Source organism: Rhinoraja longicauda, chromosome 2, assembly GCF_053455715.1.
Source record: "Rhinoraja longicauda isolate Sanriku21f chromosome 2, sRhiLon1.1, whole genome shotgun sequence".
Classification (NCBI taxonomy): domain Eukaryota; kingdom Metazoa; phylum Chordata; class Chondrichthyes; order Rajiformes; family Arhynchobatidae; genus Rhinoraja; species Rhinoraja longicauda.
The window spans coordinates 37,656,181-37,679,240 of NC_135954.1; the positions used below are offsets into that span (position 1 = coordinate 37,656,181).

Sequence of the window (23,060 nt, forward strand, 5' to 3'; positions counted from 1 at the left end):
AGGAATCAAAAACAAGAGGACATAAGGTGGGAGGAACAAGATTTAATACGAACCTGAGGGGCATCTTTTTCTTTCAGAGGGTGGTGCATATACATGACAAGCTGCCAGGGGAGGTAGTTGAGGTTGGGCAGATACTATAACATCATTTAAAAGACATTGGACAGATACATAGATAGGAAACATTTAAAGGGATATAGGCCAAACGTGGGCAAATGGGACCAGCTTCGATGGGGCATCATAGTCAGCGTGGACGAATTGGGCCAAAGGGACTGTTCCAGGCTTTATGATTCTAGGACTATAAGTTATCAAACTATTTTAAAAGATAGACACAAAAAGCTGGAGTAACTCAGCGGGACAGGCAGCATCTCTGGAGAGAAGAAATGGGCGACGTTTCGGTTCGAGACCCTTCTTCAGAACCAGCACCTGCACTTCCTTCTTACAGATTTTAAAAGATAGGTGGAGTGAAGTTGAATGGAAATTCGAAGCAGTTTAGATCTAGTAAAAGGGTTTTGATTTAATCTTTAATTGCATGGTTCCATGGTAAATTAAATTCATTGGTGATAACAAAAAAAAAGTGATAAATTCACTTGAGTAATATAGAGAAATATGGGCATGTTAAACTTGGTGCTTACCTCCTTTTGTCACGGCAATTACCCATCAAGAAGTTCATTGTTAAAGAAATGGAGAAGAAATCAGAAAATGCAATGAACCGGAAGGTCCTGCATCTGGTTAACTGCTGAATGAGCCACCTGCAATATCGTGCACTTTCCTTTTCGGATACAAAGGACTGAATGGACAGACCATCCACTTCTGAAGCATCTCACAAGGTGGAGACAGCTCCATTTTGCTGGTTTCCCTTGACTGCCAACTGACAAATATTTTGAAATGGAATTTAATATACTGTACATTTTATTGATATGTTTACATGTAACGCCTAAATGGAGTTCTTTTTACATTTGGTGTTAAAGTACGTTCTATAAAAATATTCAGTGTTTATGGTTTCATTCCAATATGATCAAGTTCAACCATTTTAATATCCATGTTTGACATTGCATGTATAACTACACAACTACTAGACTCATTTTGCAAAACTCTTTGCTATACTTTCCATAAACTCACCATATTTAAGTAAAAGCTTTAAAGCATCTGAATTATTGTGCTCTTTTGTTCTCCTAGGCCTAGTTGAAGCTGCAGATGCAGCACCAGAAGCAGGTGTGTTTGTATACTGCATGGCCAATCTGCAATCGGATCGTGCACATTTGGAAAATTGAGTTATACTAATTTCAGTTTTTTTTTGGCTGGTTGTTTGGTTTTTTGGCTATCTATTAATCTCTTTAACAATTTTCAAATCGAATAACACATTGTAGCAAGTTTTGATTTGCTGAAGCATACTTTAAACATTTCAAATAAGCATGACATCCTATTAATTATTTGTTGCAAAATGAATCCCAAAGAAAAGCAAATCATCTTTAAAAAAATGTAATTTGGAACATTTAATACAGAGAAGAACCCATCGGGGGAAATTGTATTTAGAAAACTGTGCTGAATGAAGTTATTAATAATGGTTATATTTTGTAGTCTACTTCAGAAGTATAGCTCAATTGGCTACAGTGGCCCTGAATTTCAGAAGCAGAGTATAACGTGAAGCTGCTGCTATAAGAGAGCCTAAATATTGATGTGGCATTCACTTAGATGAATTTCAGCTCGTATCAATTTCAAATTTCACATCAACATTTTAATATGGTCAAGTTAGAAAATATAACTGAAACATTTGTTGAAATGGGTCAAATGCCACTCTTCACATCAACATATTTTTAGGATTGATACAATGGAAAAACAAACAAACCAAATTAACTAGCTCAACATTTTTTTTAAAGATGATGGTTGGCATTGGATTCTTATGAGCTGCACTATAAATTGAGCATAACTAATGTGATTCTGCCTCTTCAAATTTTCTGTTCCACTTAACAATTGATTACATAAATGGCTTCTCGTGGTTGTGGTTCTTCATGTTTGCTATAGAGGTAGGTGATGGGGAAGGTTTATCAAAGGTTTTTGGAGACTTTTGTTTTGGAGAACAAGCATCTTGGAGTGGCTTACAATGCTTACCTTACTACTGGATCCTGCAACTAACGTGCTTTACTTCAAATGCAGAGCTTTTGGAGGAAACAGAAAAGCTCATGAAGGAAAAACGGGAAGTGCAACGTCAGGCAGAAAAAGAACAGAATGACTTCACAAAACAGGTGAAACTGCTAGAATGTGAATTAGAGGAACAGGTGAACCAGAAGATGGAATTTGAGCAGGAAAAGAGTGCTGAGATTTTGGATCTGCAGCAGCAGATTTTGGCACTGGAGAAACAACTGGAAAAAAACAGGAAATTCTTGGATGTACGTATGCTTTTGCCTTTTATGATTATAGTTTAGTATTTTGAGATGAGTGAGAATTTTTGTAGGTTAAAATGTTCTTTACAAAAGAAAATGCGTCAAGATGTCTGTGTTTGCAAAATTACATAGAATATAAGCTTTTTATTCACAAAATGCTGGAGTAACTCAGCAGGTCAGGCAGCATCTCAGGAGAGAAGGAATGGGCGACGTTTCGGATCGAGACCCTTCTTCAGACTGAAGAAGGGTCTCGACCCGAAACGTCACCCATTCCTTCTCTCCCAAAATGCTGCCTGACCTGCTGAGTTACTCCAGCATTTTGTGAATAAATCCCTTCTTCAGACTGTTCTGTACTGCATCCTGTCCAGTGAATCCTCTGAAAAATATGGATGTGTCAACAACCAGATTGGGTTAAATAGGAACATATGAGTTCGATACCAGAGTAGGTTAAATCTCTAAATTCCCATCTACCATTCACTCCCTTGTTTACCATGTATCTGCCTTAAAAGACATTCAAAGATGGCAATTTGACGATACAAGGGGACCCTTTTTCACCCTGAGAGTGGTAAGTACCTGGAATCCACTGCCAGAGACACTGGTGGAAGCAGAGTTGCTGACAGCATTTAATTTGTATTTAGATGAGTATGTAAATAGGCATAGAAGACTATGGTCAAGTCAAGTCAAGTCAAGTCAATTTTATTTGTATAGCACATTTAAAAACAACCCACGTTGACCAAAGTGCTGTACATCTGATTAGGTACTAAGGAAAAAAAAAAGAAACATACAGTAGCACGCAAACAGTTCACAGCGCCTCCTCAATGAGCCTCAAACGCTAGGGAGTAGAAATAGGCTTTGAGCCTGGACTTAAAGGAGTCGATGGAGCGGGCAGTTCTAATGGGGAGAGGGATGCTGTTCCACAGTCTAGGAGCTGCAACCGCAAAAGCGCGGACACCCCTGAGCTTAAGCCTAGACCGCGGGATAGTGAGTAGCCCCAAGTCGGCCGACCTGAGGGACCTGGAGTTAGAGAGGTGGGTTAGAAGATTTTTGATGTGGGGGGGGAATGTCCATTTAGGGCTTTATACGTGAATAGGAGGAGCTTGAAGTTGATTCTGTACCGTACAGGGAGCCAGTGGAGAGAGGCCAGAATCGGGGTGATGTGGTCCCTTTTACGGGTACCCGTCAGGAGTCTCGCTGCAGCGTTTTGGACCAGTTGCAGGCGGGACAGGGAAGATTGGCTGATCCCAGTGTATAGGGAGTTGCAGTAGTCTAGGCGGGAGGAAATGAAAGCGTGAATGATTTTTTCTGTGTCGTCGAATTGGAGGAAAGGTTTGATTTTAGCTATGGTTCGAAGTTGGAAGAAGCTGGCTTTTACCACAGCGTTGACTTGCTTATCAAATTTTAATGCAGAGTCAAATATCATGCCGAGGATTTTGACATGCGGTTTGACTTGGCAGGATAGACTTCCAAGACTGCCTGTTATCGATTTGATGGAGTCGGGGGGGCCGAATAGGATGACCTCAGACTTGCTCTCATTTAATTGGAGGAAGTTCTGTGCCATCCAACATTTTATGTCCTCAAGGCAGTGTAAGAGGCTGTTTAAATTTGACTGGTTGTTGGGTTTCAGGGGGAGGTAAAGCTGAGTGTCATCGGCATAGCAGTGGAAAGAAATGCCGTGCCTTTGAATGATTTGGCCAAGGGGGAGCATGTATAGAGAGAAGAGAATGGGGCCTCCACAGGAGAGGCTAGCTGGAGCAGAGGAATAACTGCCTATGTTGATGGCGAAACTCCTATCTTTGAGGTACGAAGCGAACCAGCTCAGGGCAGTGCCATCAATGCCAACCGTGTACCGGAGACGGTCAATAAGGATGGTGTGGTCCACTGTATTGAACGCTGCGCTGAGGTCGAGAAGGAGCAGGATTGCACAGTCGCCGGTGTCGATGGCGAGAAGCAGGTCGTTGTGTACCTTCAACAAGGCAGACTCTGTGCTGTGGTGGGCTCTGAAACCTGACTGGAAACTTTCCAGGATGGTGTTTTGGTGCAGGTAGGGCACTAATTGGCACTAAATGGTGCTGGGAGAGGATTAATATTTGTGAATGGCCACTGATCAGCATGGGTAAGATGGGCCGAATGGCATATTTCCATGTTGTATGACTGACTCATGGATGCTATGAGGATGTAGGGTGACTTGGTAAGGTTGTGTGAGTGGGCAGATGCATGGCAGATGCAGTTTAATGTGGATAAATGTGAGGTTATCCACTTTGGTGGAAAGAACAGAAAGTCAGATTATTATCTGAATGGTGTCAAGTTAGGAAATGGGGAAGTACAAAGAGATCTGGGTGTCCTTGTTCATCAGTCACTTAAAGTTAGCATGCAGGCACAGCAGGCAGTGAAGAAAGCTAATGGCATGTTGGCCTTGATGACAAGAAGAGTTGAGTATAGGAGCAAAGAGGTCCTTCTGCAGTTGTACAAGGCCCTAGTGAGACCGCACCTGGAGTACTGTGTGCAGTTTTGGTCTCCAAATTTGAGGAAGGATATTCTTGCTATTGAGGGCGTGCAGCATAGGTTCACTAGGTTAATTCCAGGAATGGCGGGACTGTCGTATGTTGAAAGACTGGAGCGACTAGGCTGGAATTTGGAAGGATGAGAGGGGATCTTATTGAAACATATAAGATTATTAAGGGATTGGACACATTAGAGGCAGGAATCATGCTCCCAATGTTGGGGGAGTCCAGAACCAGGGGCCACAGTTTAAGAATAAGGGGTAGGCCATTTAGAACGGAGATGAGGAAAAACTTTTTCAGTCAGAGAGTTGTAAATCTGTGGAATTCTCTGCCTCAGAAGGCAGTGGAGGCCAATTCTCTGGATGCTTTCAAGAGAGAGCTGGATAGAGCTCTTAAAGATAGCGGTCAGGGGGTATGGGGAGAAGGCAGGAACGGAATACTGATTGTGAATGATCAGCCATGATCACATTGCTCGAAGGGCCGAATGGCCTACTCCTGCACCTATTGTCTATTGACTGAGATGTTGCGTCCAGGAACCTTTGACAAAGAGAATTCTAAAGATCTGCTACCTTGTGCGAGAATAAAATGCCTCATCCAAATCTCTTTCTGATAGCAAAATATAATGAACAGTATTCAACACATATCAGTGGCAGGGCATTAACTAGTTACAACTTATACAAGTTGCTGGGATGGAGGCTGATAAAATTTAAATGCAGTAATTGAATCTGCCTCTCCCACTTTCTGTGGCAGCGCATTCCATATAACCACCACTCTGTTTGAAAAACCTGTTTCTGAGATCTTTGTTTCTTGCTATGGAGGGCGTGCAGCGTAGGTTCAGTAGGTTAATTCCCGGAATGGCGGGACTGTCGTATGTTGAAAGGCTGGAGCGATTGGGCTTGTATACACTGGAATTTAGAAGGATGAGGGGGGATCTTATTGAAACATATAAGATAATTAGGGGATTGGACACATTAGAGGCAGATAACATGTTCCCAATGTTGGGGGAGTCCAGAACAAGGGGCCACAGTTTAAGAATAAGGGGTAGGCCATTTAGAACGGAGATGAGGAAGAACTTTTTCAGTCAGAGGGTGGTGAAGGTGTGGAATTCTCTGCCTCAGAAGGCAGTGGAGGCCAGTTCGTTGGATGCTTTCAAGAGAGAGCTGGATAGAGCTCTTAAGGATAGCGGAGTGAGGGGGTATGGGGAGAAGGCAGGAACGGGGTACTGATTGAGAGTGATCAGCCATGATCGCATTGAATGGCGGTGCTGGCTCGAAGGGCTGAATGGCCTACTCCTGCACCTATTGTCTATTGTCTATTGTCTATTGTCCTTTCTCACCTGAAACCTATGCTATCCAGCATTCAATGTTCCTACCCTGGAGGAGAAGGCTCTGACTGTATACTCTATCCAATTACTTACTGAACCTGATTTTGATTATCAAGATCTTATGCACTGCAGCTGGAGGGAGATAGTGCAGCTATCGTAGCTTACTCAAATGTTATCTTTAAAAAAATTAACATGTTCTTTCATTTGAATTTGTTCACAGGTTGAGGGGGGACAAAATAATTAAAAATTACAAAAATAATTCTTTGGCAAAAGCTTTTGTGCAATCTTTTTTTGTACTGCATTGATAGATGGGTTTGCGATATGTAATGCCACAGAATATTCAGGTCAATTTCAACTGATTTCTAGAAATACGAGAGCCAGGTTTAGGGAAAGGAGATTTGGTTCCTTGAGTCTGTTCTTACTGTTCTGATCTTTGGCCTCAGTTATACTTTCTGATCCCTGTTATTCATGATTTCCCTATAATCTAATACACATGCTTGATTTACATTAGAATAAAGCACCTGTCTAATTACAGCCAAAATTTCATTTACATGCTCTTTTTTTCAGAATAACCTGCTCAAATTTCTGCTTGGCACTGTATGGCAGCATAATTGCCTGCGGTGCCTGGCATATGTTTGATTTACGCACTAATATTTACACGCTACTTTTTAAGCACATAACCCCTGTGTAAAACAAGAGATGCATGTAATCTATTTCTGCCTCAAATGCTGCATCCTTTTAGAGAATGCCAAAGTTTCATAGTGCACCAAGCAGGAGGTGAGGGGGGGAAGTTAGAAATAACTCCTTAATATTTAGTTGACCCCTCACAAATACTTGTGTTTACAGGGAATCACTTCTCATCCCTTCGAACACAAGAATTTGCCCATTGTACCTCATAAAACAACTCTGTCAACCCACTAATCAGTTTAGTAAACCTTAACGGCAGTGCCTTCAGGGAAAGCATATAATTGCTTCAGGGAGCCAAAACACCGTAAGATGCTGATTGAAAGTAATTCACCAGAATTAATTTATTGCTTCCTCAGAATAATAATGAATTGTTTAGCCTCACGTATATATCATTAAGGGTATATCATTTGCCTCCTACTCAGTGTGAGGAAAGTTACAATTTCTGAATGAATACTTATTTGTTTAAAACTTTTATGACTTCAGAAAGGCACCATTAGCTGTTTTCTTAAAGGGGTATATTTTTATTTTCTGTTTAAATTCTGGTTTTGTTACTTAATTAACAATGCAGAAGCTAACAGCCCAATTCACATGGAATGTTAATTTCCTCCAATATTTTGATCCATCCCACAAAGTTCTAAATACCTGTTCTACCAACTGTTATACAACTCTGCACATTAAAATTGCCAACCTTTACTAATCAATTTACATCCAAGCAGTGTTTTGTTTAATATGCATTGTATAAAATATTAGGTATCACAAAATGCTGGAGTAACTTAGCAGGTCAGGCAGCATCTCTGGAGAGAAGGAATGGGTGACGTTTTGGGTCAAGACCCTTCTTGCTCCCATATAAAATATTAAGTTACCAATGAATAAAAATGGATGTTCGGTTAAATTTGTATGTCAATTTAATTGCCAATTGCAATAAAATGAGCATTAAGTTTATGCGTTCACGATTCCACCTTGTTAAGTTCTAATGCTTATATTCTTGTGCTTTGATCTAGGAACAAGCGATAGACCGTGAACAAGAGAGAGATGTGTTTCAGCAAGAGATACTGAAATTAGAACATCAACTGAAAACTCCCCAAAGGCTCCAATCCAATAACGATCAAAGAAATAGAGAGGTAACGTATTAGCACTCTTGGCAACCTTTTAACACGTGCTTTATTCTTATTGAATGTAGAACATAGGAAAGTGCAGCACATGAACTTGCCCTTCACCCACAATGTCTGTGCCAAACATGCCAAGATAAACTAAACTCATCTGCCTGCACATGTTGCCTGTCCTTCCATACCCTGCATATTCATGTGACTATCTAAAAGCCTCTTAATACCATTATAATGTCTGCTTCTACCACCACCCCTGACAGCATGTTCCAGGCACTCCAGTCCCATATACTATCTCAGTCCCATATACCTTCCATGCCATGAGTTCATCTGCCATTCCTTAACTTGCATTGAAATAAATGCACTTTAAATCATCCGTCTTCCCTCGCCCCTTGCGTGGTTCTGCCTGCCCTGTCTACTGCCCTTTAATCTCCTGCCTAACTTCCTTACATTCACTGAAGGACCTCTGCACATTTCCCACTGATGTTGTTTCTACCAATATGCACAATGACTACCGGCTGCTCGCCCACTCCCTCGAGAATTTTCTGAAACCGCTCCGAGACCTTGACCCCGGCACCTGGGAGGCAACACATCATCTCGGCATTAAGTTTGCAGCCACAGATTCTCCTGTCTGTGTCCCTGACTATTGAGTGCCATATCATTTCCACTGTCCCTGTAGGGTCTGCAGCTGAACTCACATTATGTGGTTATAGTCACCAGGGACACAAGATGTGTCCCTAACATCCCACACCTTGCAGGAGGATCATACGCCTGCCCTAACTGCCATCCTGATTATAATAAGGCTAAAGAGGAAAGCTGGAAAGACCTTGCATTACTTTTTCACTGCTTAGATTCCTTGTCGAAATCTTTTGAGAACCTCATTACTTTACTACTCAAACACAACACTTGCAACTGGAACACAGCCATTCACTCGTTGGCAGCTCTGCTAGGACCTGTCTACTTTATACTGGATTCTAGGGGCTGGATACTGATAGCTGCTTTTTAAATCTCCTGGTATCCTCCTCTCTGCAACTCTCTAGTCATTTGTGAAACTAACCATGTGATTAACTTGTGTATTCTGCAATATTTTTTGAACAATTACATTCATCCCTGGTTTAACAATGTTTTGAATTGCATGGCTTCTTTTAGTGGTTGTTCAAACTTGCCAAATAACGTAAACTAACAAACTAACCCCCTTTGCCTACATGTTCATGGTAGATGGATCATCTGACTGATCAGTTGAAAGACAAGACTGACCGGTGTAGTGAACTTCTGCTTACCAAGGAGCAGCTTCAGAGAGATGTGCAAGAGCGGAATGAAGAAATTGATAAATTAGAAAACAGAGTTAGAGAACTGGAGCAGACATTGATCAGTACCACTTATCCATTACAAAAGGTATCAATTTTGACTTTTAAATTATGTGAGTGGGCATAAATTGTGTCCTGGCTTGTCAAAATATGCAGGTTTTATTCGTTCTAAGTTCCACCTTCCATTGGGATATGTTTATTGTTTTTTTTCTTGCTGTTGCTGAGCATGCTACAGTGACACAGTTCAAGCTCAAGTTCAAGATGGGAATTAGAAGGCCCAGAAGGGGTCGTGAAAGGGCCATGAAAGGTCATTGGCGAGTCGGATTAAAGAATATCCCAAGGATTTTTATACGTCCATTAAAAACAAGGGTAACCAGGAAGAAGCTAGAACTGCTCAAAAATAAAGGAAGGATTTTATGCTTGGAGTCAGGAGGTAGCGGCAATAATAATCGAGTACTTTGTAACTGTATTCGCCGTGCACGTGGAGGACATTGAGACCAATGTGCCATACACGACACTTTGAGATCAAAAAGGAGGTATTGTTGGGTCTCTTAAAAAAACATTAAGTTGGGTATATCCCCTGGGCTTAGATTGTGGCAACATCTACAATCAATTTAGAACTTGTCATACAGATAAATCCAGGAGGCTATTTTAAAACCAGATTTGATTTTGTTGTGATCAAATCTGAAGCACAATGTGCAGTGGTCTAAATATAGGAAGCAGTAAAGAAAAGGCCAACACCATTGACCATTGTGCTTAAGCAATGATTTGCAGAGAGAGATTCTCCAAGGTAAGATTGTGAAGAGATATCATAAATTGTTTAACGTTACAGAAAGTATCAATGAAATGGATCAAATAAATAATTTTATGCCCTGTACAGAATGTATTTGCAAGTCATATTTACCATCTAAAAATATTAATGTTTTATTTTTTAAATGCACTACGTTTTTGGTACGTATACATGGTACGTTTTTGGCCGAGTTAATGACTTTCACAAAGAAAATTGGCTGTTTGTTTTTAACAAATACTTTGGATGGAGGACCCAAATGATTGAAAGTCTTTTCCTACATTTAGTTGTTCTATTTCTGTTGCTTAATGCAGATATAGCGGTAACATGTGTATCGTAATCAGATACTTTCTAATCTGTCACTGTAATTATAAAGGCTGAAGAAAGAAAACTGCTGGTTACCAAAGAAATCAAAGGGGATAATGCACTTCAGATACAGCTGCAAGCCGAACGTGATGCTTTAGAAAGAAAGGAGAAGGAGGTAAATTCCTTTTGCACATGGAATATAACTGTACCAATGTAGCATTTTAAATCTGCCTGTTATTGCCTTGGACATATTTCTTCACTGCAGCATGCTCCTTTTAATGTTGTTTCCTTAATTCACTGCTTACCGATACATAATTATGTTCATGCTATAAGGAACATTCATTGTTTCTGGAGGATGAGTACCTTTACTACGTGCATTGAATTCTTTAGTATCCAAATTTCTTTTTATTTTTTAAGTTGCAAGTCTGTGAACATTTTGCATAGTAGAACATAATGCAGTCACAGGTAATGGAAAATATTTTCCTTGCAGCTTTCATAGATGGTTTGGTTAAATGTAAGCCATTTTATCTTTCTCATATTGGATAGAAATCTCTGTATAGTGGGATTCTCTTTAACATTAATAACACAGAACTAGCAAATTGTTATTTTCACCTTGTAAAAGAAAACAATAATCAATTTGCCCCTCTTGCTTTCAGTGACTCATTCACTTTTTTCATTACCTCTCTTTTGAAAGACTCTTGCGTTTCATGTTGAGGTGCACAAGAATAAATGTAACACTGTTTCGAATTCTACATCTGGCTCTTGATTTGCAGCATTTTGGGATTTCAACATGTTGAAAAGGGCCAATAACAAAGAAGTGATGACAGCAGTGTTGGTACGAGTAGGACTAATTAGCAAGACATGACCATATGATATTTTATCTGTGTGAAGGATTGATGGAAGTTTATCAGAACCGTGAACATAAATAAACTAGGGTTTAAGATTTTTCAATAGGGAGATTGTTGGACTCTCCCTCAGGGAAAAAATCCACCAGCTGATCGTGCCTTTGATACTTTTGGATATTTTGCAGGATGCAAAGTAGAATTCAGATATTGGTGAGATCAACAGATAATCAACTCTTAATCAGATTGGTCATAGTAGAGTAAATACGTTTTTGATCAACTTGAAAGGATCTGTCTTGGACAATGTGTGCAGAGGACAATATTTTGAGTGTTATACGTGACTGTGATGCATCGGCTACAGCAAATATGGATTGTGCCATTGCGTATTGCATAATAATTTTTAATCCTAACCCACAATTTTATCCTTTTGCATATAACCCATATTTTATAGTTCTACCCTAATAAATTGGCACATTCATTGGAAAAATCTTTTTTTCCCCTCATGATTTCAATATCAGATTAGAATGCAGACTCCATGCTGGGAGGGCAGGCATTATCCAAAAACGACAACACCAAAATTATATTTATGGTATCTTACCGTATGTTCTATTTTTACAACTGTATTTTGCTGGCTCAAAGTGCAGTGTGGCACAATGCAGTTGCCAGAGGGCTGGGCTAACAGCTGAGTGAACAGAGTTCAAATCCAATCATGGCAGAAGTGGCATGGAACTGAATTTAAATATGTTAAAAAAAACTAAATTTCTAACGAAAAGTTAGTCTGTGTAACGGTGACTGTGGAACTTGTCATTAAATACCTCAGGTTCACTCATTTCTCATGGAGGAAATCTGTCATCTTAATCACAGCGATGTAATTGGTTCTTTGAGGTTCCCTGAAATAGTTTGGCCAGCTATTCCATTCAGGGCAATCAGGAAATGACAATATTGATCAGCAATGCCCTATCCCAAGAAATAATGTAAAACCTATCATTCAGTTTAGGGAAACCCTTGCATTTAAGAAACAGCTTGATGCAGGCCTAAAGGGGGAGGATTAAAGAGATTAATCAGAAGAGAATTAGAATGTGAGAAAGCTTGTATGAACTGGTTGGGCAGATGTGTTGTTGATGTGCGAGAGATTATGTGAACCAGGAAAATACTGCAGCTTATTAAATGAGATTAATGCTTTAAAAATACCATTTTGAGATATCTTTAAAACTTCAGATGTGTGTTGCAAGTGTGTTTTAATGACAACCTATGTTCATGAAAATCAATTTTGGATTGTCTTGTACACTTAGACTTGCATACTGTAGAAAGATTCACAATTTTATTTTTAGCCTAGCACTTTATCCCCATGCTATCTACTATGGTCCTTACTATTGTGTTGTTTTCCTTTTTTATTCTATAACATGATCTGTCATTTATACTTGGCATAAAGAGGACAATACCTGTTGTAAATGTATTTACTGATTATAAATTTGATTTTGAATAATGAAAAAATTTAGGTAAAGAAACTTGAATGCACGTAAATATATTTTGCGTGAATTTCACTTCATACAAGGGAAAATAATGCTGGGTTTAATGGTTAATCACGTGCTTGGATTGTGTTGGTTTACAGATTGGAAACTTGGAAGAACAATTGGAACAGTTCAGAGAAGAGCTATTAAATAAGAATGAAGAAGTTCAGCAGTTGCATATGCAGTTAGAGATTCAGAGAAAGGAGTCTGCCACTCAACTACAAGAGATTCAACAAGAAAACAAACAACTTAAGGCAAGTCCTTCCCCGTGTGATGTGTATCATTTCAAGGCTCTTAATTGCATTTTAATTAGTTGAATGTTCAGCCATAACCCTAAGCTTAGGTTGTGAATTTTAACTACAATATTTATTTGGCCTGGCATACTGCTCTCAGTTAAAGTCACTTAATTGCTGTAACTCGGAACACAATTCGTAGATTGAGCACAAAATGTTTAATCTGCCTGAAAAATTGCACTGACCCCTTTAGCTCAGGATCACTTCGTTGGTAACGGGAGACATGTATTGTTTTACTTATTTTGATTTCTTCTAATGTATTGTTAAGTTAAGAGGTTTGGGAAAGCCTATCTCTGGAGGTTATTTTTACATAACAAAGGTATTATTGGCTCTGGCAAACAATTACAGAGGAAGCTGCCGACACTCAGTGCCATGTCATAGATTTATTGTCCCTACCAAATGGAAGTGAAGTAGCTGAGCGACAGGTGGGAGCACATCTGTCACCCGAGCCCATTGGGTGAGTCCACACCTGGCCTTGGATCGCTTCCCTTATTTTTCTCAACTCTAAACTGGAGGTTAAGGGGAAAGAAAATGCAAATACAGTTATTTCTTTACCTAATTATATTTTAAAATATTTGTTGCTGAACACGTTGTCATTTTGGTATCATTTAATTTAATTTTCACAATAATAAATGTCTAATTTATTAAACGTAATTTCCATAGCTTTTATATGTATTTGTATCTGCCTTGTCTCCTTTCCACGGCTGTTTGGAAGAGCATGGCAGCAGAGTGAGTGGGGGGTATTGCATGCATCTGAATGGCGGGCCAAATAAAGCCTGACATAGCCATTATGGTTGACGTGGACTATACCTTGCAATCATTCGGCCTCTTGCTCCACAGTAGCCAAACTCATTGGGTTCTGCCTCTTCGTAAAAACAAAAGTTAACTTAAAAAAATTGCTCTTAAAAGCAAATGTAGTAATAAAGCTTGTGTATACTTAAACAAATGGAATATTTTAACGGAATTAAATCAAATACAAAGGAGTTTTGCTTAAGTAAAGTTCTGTGGACAGCTATTTCTTCCCATTAATTGCAAAGGATCTGCTAGTGCAGGCTCGACAAGAGATTTGCTAGTCTACTCAGTCCCAGTTGTACACAACTGTAGTTGAAGGGAAGGCTGAACATAAACTTGCACTTGGTCTTCCCAGGTTTCTGTCCAGTTAAGTGGTAAAAGTTGCTAGATCTGTTTAATAGAAGACTAGGGCCCATGTTCTTGACAGAAAATTTGTGATAATGGTAACTTTCCAAACCTTGGGGTAATGTTTCATGCAACAAACAAGCTGTTGGAGGAACTCAACAAGTCGATCAACATCTGTGGATGGAAAGAAATGGTCAATGGTAGGTCGATAATTCCCTGTAAATTTTCATAATTAGCTTCACTTGCATTTCACATTTTAGTGATGTTGTCATTATAATAAATGAATTATTTTACTTGAAAGCGGTGGGTTTATATTTTTGATGTTTTTTTGTGCCAGGGAAAAGTAAAGATTTATTCTTCAACGCATGTGTCCTGCTATTGGCTAATATTGCTTTGAACAAAACACATTTTGTGTGGTAGACATTTTAATTTTGTATTGAAGGTGCTTGTAAGGTGGATTGAAATAAAATCTATTTTATCCCAAATCACTGAATTTGTTTACATTGTGTACCATCCTTGACAGAATGAAGTGGTAAACTTGCTGCCATCCACCCAAAATTCTAGCGAATCATCTGATAATCACCACTCGCCTGCTGAGGACTTGTCTAGAAATCTCAGAGAAAAAGATGAAGAAATAGCAACACTCAATGATCAAATTATAACAATGCAGCAACAGCTGGAAATCTTCTCTGACAATAAGGTCAGTAAAGTCAGACAGGATGTCTCCCGACATTTGAGCTACCTCCACCATCTCTGTTAATAGAGATTTTATAGCCCAGTTTTTGTGGCTTTCATATTTTTCTACCTCAAATAATTTCATTCCATTTTGTTTTGAACCAAAAGTTACTGGATTTCAAATTGAGACTCAGCAACTGGTAAGATTCCGTTAAATCTTGTGCTTTTTTTGAGCTCCACAAGATCTAATATTGCATTGAAACAATTGGGTAAGATTTTAAGATTATTTTTCCCTGGCCTTACCAAACAGCTAAACATAATTGAGACAAGTGGTACAATTGACCTAAACAAGATGCAGTTAGACATCCTTCCATCACTATATATGCACACTCAGTAACTCTGCTGTACAGAGCTTGTGTGCTTTGCCAATGAATGACAATTAATTGTAAAACGAAAAAGGCAGCTCCAAAGCTGAAAAGTGGAGATATGTTGGAAGAGTATGCATTAGCTGACGATATTAAAGCTTTTGAATGTTGGATAATGCTTTGTAGATTATTTGCATCTTTGGTTTGTATCAACTCACATCTGTTTTTGGGAAGGTCATGGAGGTGGAGGTCATGTGTTTGGAGATGTGTGGATATGGAGCTGTTGAAAAAATAGCACTGGATTTTGTTCAAAATATGTCCAGTAATTTTGGGAAAGCAAGCGAGGTAGTATAAAATATATCCAGTGATTTTTGAAAAGCAAGATTGTAGGATTGATATTATGTTTAAAAAAAATAAAGTTGTGGTATTCTTGGAAAGGAAGGAATAAGTTACATTGTTCCCTACCATAAGTGCTAAACAGGATAGTTGGATGATTGGTCTTAAATAATCAAGAGATGGACTATCATGAATAAGGTTGAGTAAGGCATGAGCAGATCGGAGGAAAGCTAACAAAAGATACGGGATCCACATTAGGAGTGTGAAGGTTCAGTTTCAGTTTAGTTTATTATTATGTGTACCGAGGTACAGTGAAAAGCTTTTTGTTGCGCACTAACCAGTCAGCAGAAAGATAATACAGGATTATAGTGTGTAGATACATAATAAGGGAATAACGTTTAGTGCAAGTTAAAGCCAGCAAAGTCCGGTCAAGGATGTCCCTCGGGACATCAAAGGGGTAGATAGCAGTTTTGTACTGCTCTCTGTTTGTGGTAGGATGCTGGGAGCAAGGATTAAAGCAATTCATCAAAGTAGAAAAAGGAAGCCAAAGGAGTCATTGAATTTTTTACATGTGGAGTGGTAGACTGCTGTGGTGGAGAAGAGGTACGTTCAAAGGAGTTTGACACGTCAATCCATGTCTCCTAGAATATGATTGAGGAAACTCTTGTGAATACCTCTCCCAAATCAGTGCAGAGTGAAAGTTTTACGATTAACAAAACTATTATGTATTTAGCGGGAAGAGTGTTTTAGTAAATTATGGATCATAATAGCATGGAGGCAAATAGAATATCGAAGGTTAGGCAAAGTTAAAAGCTGTTTGATTTGAATTGCATTTGCTTCAGAGGTAGGTGTGAAAGGAATTTTGTAAAGGTTGATGGAAGTGGATGTAAGTGATTTTTATAAGAAAATTACCATCTTTGGATTTGCCTATGATCATGGGAATTATGCCAGCAAGGTTCTCAGGGAAGATCACAGAAGTAGGAGTATTTATACGAAAGAGAGATTTAAGATGAGGCAGTCAGAATAAATGATCTTAAGAAAACAATTGTTAACCAAGAGAGGCAAACATAGTTCCATGCTTGTGTTGTGGCAAGAAAGTATAAAGCAGAAGAGTTGTGCTTTTTAGGGCTACTAAAGTAAATAACCAAATAGGGAGATCGGCTGTGCCAGAAATGAAGGGCTAGTGACTGACAAAAGAAACAGAGGTTGAAGTGGAAGGTTCATGTTTGGTGCAGCAGCCGAATTTCGTTTCTAAATTTTCAAAATGAAAAATCGTACATATAGCGAAAGCAAGAAATAAGGATTCTATGCAAAAATAGCTGAAAATCAAGTCAATAGAAATTAATCTTCACATGTTTTCTAATGCCGGAAATTTTGATTGTTTACACAATATTTTTATAGATTGTTGAGAAAAAGGATGAACAGCTCTGGGACCTGGAAGCTCAAATAGAATATCTTAAAAGTGACCAAGAACGTCTAAAAAAGCAGAATGAGGAAGAGGTTGAACAATTAAATGAAGTTATAGAAAAGCTGCAACGGGAACTGACGAAAGTAATGCCATTGGAAGTAGTTCCTTCTGAAAAGGCGGAGAATTTGAAGCATCAACTTGATATGATGATGGAAAAAGAGTTCCTGCAGCAGCAAATGGAGAAGCAGAGAGAAGAGGTGATCTCTACAAAGCAGAAACTTGAAGAGCAAAGCAAGTTGTTGCCAACTCCAGGATTAGAATTTGCAAATATCACAGTGAAGACAAAGGATAATTTTCCAGAAGGTTCACAAGAAACTATAAACAGTTTGAAGCTCAGGATGCAGGAGCTGCAAATAGCTATCAAAAAGAAAGAAAACAAGTTAGATTCATGTCACCTTCAAATACAGAACTTAAAGGAACAAGCCCAGACTGAGGCTCGACTGCATGAGAAGCAAATTCTTGCTTTGGAGGAAGCTCTCAGAGAAAAGGTTGCAACAGTTCTAGTGAGTCAGGCACAGTTAAAGGCAGTACAGCAACAAATTGGGCTCTGCCGAGAGCAACACCAAAGTCAAAGTGAACATGTTTCTGATCTCAAGGACGATACTGTCTTGGTGGGACAACTACAAGGAGGAGAACAAACACAGTTGTGCCAACTAGGTTTAAAAGAATCCAATCAAATAATTCCACAACATAATGGAAGGACTAAACATGAACACCAAAGTAAAGAGGTTATAATTTTGAGGAAGCAGCTAACTGAGCTGCAACAGCAATTGATTGATCTCCAAAAGGAGCTTGAACTTGAAAAGCAAGTACTGTCCACTACTCAACAAGAAGCTGAAGAGAAAGAGAAGAAATTAATTGACTTGCGTGACATGTTAGAGAAGAAAATGTCAGCAGAACAAGACAACAGAATACAGACTCCAAAATCACTAATTGTAAGTAAACCTCTATTCATTCCAACTATCTGCTGCATCTTTAAAGCAACTGGTAGACAAAATAATTAGAGCACATCAGTACGTTGGGACCATGAACTGTCCTTCGCGAGTAGGGTTATTGCCAAGGCTTATTATCCATACATTATAAACAAGAATCCAGCTCAGAAGTGGGTAGGACCACTCTAGGACAAAGGTGGTAATTTCTGGCTGAAGTCAGAGGAAATGAACATGGTACGAAACAAATACTTCACATCAGTATCCCCCAAGGAGAAGGACTTGGAGGATAACAAGATCAGGGAGGGATATCTGATTTTCTTGGGAATGTTGATATCAAGAAGGAAAGTGTATTGTAGATGGAAACAAAAACATAGAAAATAGGTGCAGGAGGAGGCCATTTGGCCCTTCGAGCCAGCACTGCCATTCATTGTGATCATGGCTGATCATCCACAATCAGTAACCTGTGTCTGCCTTCTCCCCATATCCTTTGATTCCTCTAGCCCCTAAACTCTCTCTTAAATTCATTTTGAGTTAAAAAGAGAGGAAAAGAAGGAACTGCAAATGCTGGAATCTTGCATAGAACACAGTAAGTGTTCACAAAAGTAACACAGCAGGTCAGGCAGCATCTTTGAAGGACATGAATGGGGAACATTTTGAATGAATGAATGAATAAGTTTATTGGCCAAGTAAGTGCACATACAAGGAATGTGCCTTGGTGCTCCACTCACAAATGACAACACAAACATACATTAAGAATAAAGCATAACCACATAGAAACATAGAAAATAGGTGCAGGAGGAGGCCATTCGGCCCTTTGAGCCAGCACCGCCATTCATTGTGCTCATGGCCGATCATCCACAATTAGTAACCTGTGCCCAACTTCTCCCCATATCCCTTGATTCCATTAGCCCCCAGAGCTCTATCTTACTCTCTCTTAAATCCATCCAGTGATTTGGCCTCCACTGCCCTCTGTGGCAGAGAATTCCACAAATTCACAACTCTCTGGGTGAAAAAGTTCCTTCTCACCTCAGTTTTAAATGGCCTCCCCTTTATTCTAAGACTGTGGCCCCTGGTTCTGGACTCCCCCAACATTGGGAACATTTTTCCTGCATCTATCTTGTCCAGTCCTTTTATAATTTTATATGTCTCTATAAGATCCCCTCTCATCCTTCTAAACTCCAGTGAATACAAGCCTAGTCTTTTCAATCCTTCCTGATATCACGTCAAAACAATAAGGATACAACATTACGGTCTAAACATGTGGGTGAAATTAAACCAGAGCAAAAAAGAGACTACAGACTTTGGTTATTGAGTAGAACTACTACTCATGGAAAAAAGCTGTTTTTATGTCTGGCTGTGGCTGCTTTGACAGTCCAGAGTCGCCTTCCAGAGGGAAGTGGTTCGAAGAGTTTGTGGCCAGGGTGAGAGGGGTCAGAGATAATCTTGCCCGCTCGCTTCCTGGCCCTTGCAGTGTACAGTTCATCAATGGGGGGAAGGTTGCAGCCAACAATCTTCTCAGCTGATCAGGTCCCTTCAAACTTGATAGGCAACATTTTAGGTTGGGAACCTTCTTCAGACTCGGGGGAGCATATTGAATCTCTTGAAGAGAATTAAGATGGATGTACCCAGGACTTGAAGGGATCTAACCCAGGTTATGGAGCGAGACAATAGAGGAGATTGCTGGGGCCTTAACAGAAATCTTTATTTCCTCTCTGGCCACCGGCGTGGTCCCAAAGGTCTAGAAAATAATCAATGTTGTTCCTTTATTTAAGAATAGCAATAGAAATGGATCATGAAATTGTAGGCTGATGACCTTGCATCAGTGGTAGGGAAATTATTGGCAAAGATTCCTAGAGATAGGATCAACTAGCGTTTGGAATACTGAATGCTGAGAAATATATTCTGGATTCTGTATCTTCCCCTTTACTCTACCTATTGTGCTTGAGTTTAATTTGATTGTATTTTGTTTGTTTAGTATTACCTGATCTGTTTGCATAGCATGCTATCTAAAGCTTTTCACTGTATCTTGGCGGGACTCGAGGATGGTCTGTTGCCTCCCTGGTGCCAGGGTTCAAGACATCACGGGGCGGCTTCAGAACATCCTAGCGAGGGAAGGTGATCAACCGGAAGTAGTTGTGCATGTGGGCACGAACGACGTCGGGAGGAAGAGGAAGGAGAAACTGCGACGTGAGTTTAGAGAGTTAGGAAGAAGACTGAGAAGTAGGACGTCGAAGGTGGTTGTCTCTGGACTGCTACCTGTACCTCGTGCTGGTGAGGGCAAGAATAGAGAGATCGGGAATATGAATGTATGGCTGGTGCAGGGAGCAGGGATTTAGATTTCTAGACAACTGGGATCACTTCTGGGGTACGGGTGACCTGTACAAAAGGGACGGGTTACACCTTAACAGCAGGGGGAACCAACATTCTGGCATGTAGGTTAGCTAGTGCTACGTGTGGCTTTAAACTAAGTAGTGGGGGGGAGGGGTTGACAAACTGGGAATATGGAGATGGAGTTAAAGGGGAAGCAAATACAGGATAAATTGCAAAGGACTCTCGAATGAATGGGGAGGGAAGTTCTAGAAGGGATAAGAGAACTTCTTATAATAAGAGAAGGCCGCGGGGCCTTCCATCGCCCGGTGCGGCTCGGCCGCGGGGCCTAACATCGCTGGTGTGGCTCGGCCGCTGGACTTAACAGTGCCCGGTGCGGCTCGGCCGCGGGGCCTAACATCGCTGGTGCGGCTCGGCCGCTGGACTTAACAGTGCCCGGGCCGCGGGGCCTAACATCGCCCGGCACGGCTCGGCCGCGGGACTTTTCATCGCTGGTGCGGCTCGGCCGCTGGACTTAACATCGCCCGGTGCAGCTTGGCCGCGGGGCCTTCCATCGCTCGGTGCGGCTCGGCCGTGGGGCCTAACATCGCCCGGTGCGGCTCGGCCGCTGGACTTAACATCGCCCGGTGCGGCTTGGCCACGGGGACTAACATCGCCCGGTGCGGCTCGGCCGCTGGACTTAACAGTGCCCGGTGCGGCTTGGCCGCGGGCCTTCCATCGCCCGGTGCGGCTCGGCCGCGGGGCCTAACATCGCCCGGTGCGGCTCGGCCGCGGGACTTAACTGCGCACGGCTCGGTCGCGGGGCCTTCCATTGCCCGGTTCGGCCGCGAGACGTCTCAGCACCCGGTGCGACTCGGCCGCGGGGACTTCCATCCCCTTGCGGGGACTGTGCGGGTCGGTCGGGGACGAGCTGTCTGTCCGTGGGCGTGGGGAAGAGAGTGGAAGTTTTGTTGCCTCCATCACAGTGAGGGGGTGTTTGGAGTCACTGTGATGGACGTTTGTGTTGGGGTCATGTGTCTTGTGTTCTTTTTTGTGTGTGACTGCTATGTAGTTTCGTTCGGTACCTTGGTACCGAATGACAAATAAAGCTCTGTTGAGAGTAAGGTCAGGGCCAATTGTGACCAGTGTGAGAGGGGAGGTGAATACGGAAATTAAAGTGTTGTATTTAAATGCGCGAAGTATAAGAAATAAAGTGGATGAGCTTGAGGCTCAGTTAGACATTGGCAAGTATGATGTTGTGGGAATCACTGAGACATAGCTACAAGAGGACCAGGGCTGGGAACTGAATATTCAGGGGTACACAATGTATAGAAAAGACAGACAGGTGGGCAGAGGGGGTGGGGTCGCTCTGTTGGTGAGGAATGATATTCACTCCCTTGCAAGGGGTGACATAGAATCAGGAGATGTAGAATCAGTATGGGTAGAAATGAGGAATTGTAAGGGTAAAAAGACCCTAATGGGAGTTATCTACAGGCCCCCAAACAGTAGCCTCGACATAGGGTGCAAGTTGAATGAGGAGCTAAAATTGGCATGTCGCAAATGTAATGCTACGGTGGTTATGGGAGATTTCAACAGGCAGGTAGACTGGGAAAATCAGGTTGGTAATGGACCCCAGGAAAGAGAGTTTGTGGAGTGTCTCCGAGATGGATTCTTAGAACAGCTTGTACTGGAGCCTACTAGGAGAAGGCAATTCTGGATTTAGTGTTGTGTAATGAACCTGATCTGATAAGGGGACTCGAGGTAAAAGAGCCATTAGGATGCAGTGATCACAATATGATAAGTTTTACTCTACAAATTGATAGGGAGATGGGAAAATCGGAAGTGTCAGTATTACAGTATAGCAAAGGGGATTACAGAGGCATGAGGCAGGAGCTGGCCAGAATTGACTGGAAGGAGGCCCTCGCAGGGAAGATGGTGGAACAGCAATGGCAGGTATTCCTGGGAATAATGCAGAGGTTGCAGGATCAATTTATCCCAAAGAGGAGGAAAGATTCCAAGGGGAGTAAGAGACACCTGTGGCTGACAAGGGAAGTCAAGGACAGCATGAAAATAAAAGAGCAGAAGTACAACAAAGCAAAGAAGAGTCGGAAGCCAGAGGATTGGGACTCTTTTAAAGAGCAACAGAAGATGACTAAGTAGGCAATACGGGTTGAAAAGATGAGGTACGAGGGTAAACTAGCCAATAATATAAAGGAGGATAGTAAAAGCTTTTTTAGATATGTAAAGAGGAAAAAAATAGTCAAGGCAAATGTGGGTCCCTTGAAGACAGAAGCGGGGGAATTTATTATGGGAAACAAGGAAATGGCAGACGAGTTGAACCGGTACTTTAGATCTGTCTTCACTAAGGAAGATACAAGCAATCTCCCAGATGTTCTAGTGGTCAGAGATCCTAGGGTGACAGAGGAACTGAAGGAAATCCACATTAGGCAGGAAATGGTGTTGGGTAGACTGATGGGACTGAAGGCTGATAAATCCCCATGGCCTGATGGTCTGCATCCCAGAGTACTTAACGAGGTGGCGCTAGAAATTATGGACGCATTGGTGATCATTTTCCAATGTTCTATAGATTCAGGATCAGTTCCTGTGGATTGGATGGTAGCTAATGTTGCCCACTTTTTAAGAAAGGAGGGAGAGAGAAAACGGGAAATTATAGACCAGTTTGTCTGACATCAGTGGTGGGGAAGATGCTGGAGTCAATCATAAAAGACGAAATTGCGGAGCATTTGGATAGTAGTAACAGGATTGTTCCGAGTCAACATGGATTTACGAAGGGGAAA

General features: G+C 41.0%; 1 protein-coding gene across 8 annotated transcripts in view; it reads left to right on the forward strand.

The window, feature by feature from the left end:
* Nucleotides 1-23,060, forward strand: part of akap9 (A kinase (PRKA) anchor protein 9) — a 179,119-nt gene that overhangs the window by 111,082 nt on the left and 44,977 nt on the right. For 6 of the 8 annotated variants that reach the window (XM_078417471.1, XM_078417498.1, XM_078417466.1 and 3 more), the window contains 8 exons: nt 1,177-1,212; nt 2,155-2,387; nt 7,895-8,014; nt 9,215-9,391; nt 10,467-10,571; nt 12,851-13,003; nt 14,703-14,879; nt 16,957-17,958. In XM_078417471.1, the coding sequence (XP_078273597.1) occupies nt 1,177-1,212; nt 2,155-2,387; nt 7,895-8,014; nt 9,215-9,391; nt 10,467-10,571; nt 12,851-13,003; nt 14,703-14,879; nt 16,957-17,958 (2,003 nt within the window). The remainder of the gene's footprint in view (nt 1-1,176; nt 1,213-2,154; nt 2,388-7,894; nt 8,015-9,214; nt 9,392-10,466; nt 10,572-12,850; nt 13,004-14,702; nt 14,880-16,956; nt 17,959-23,060) is intronic. The other 2 variants (XM_078417507.1, XM_078417473.1) reach the window with 1 other exon arrangement.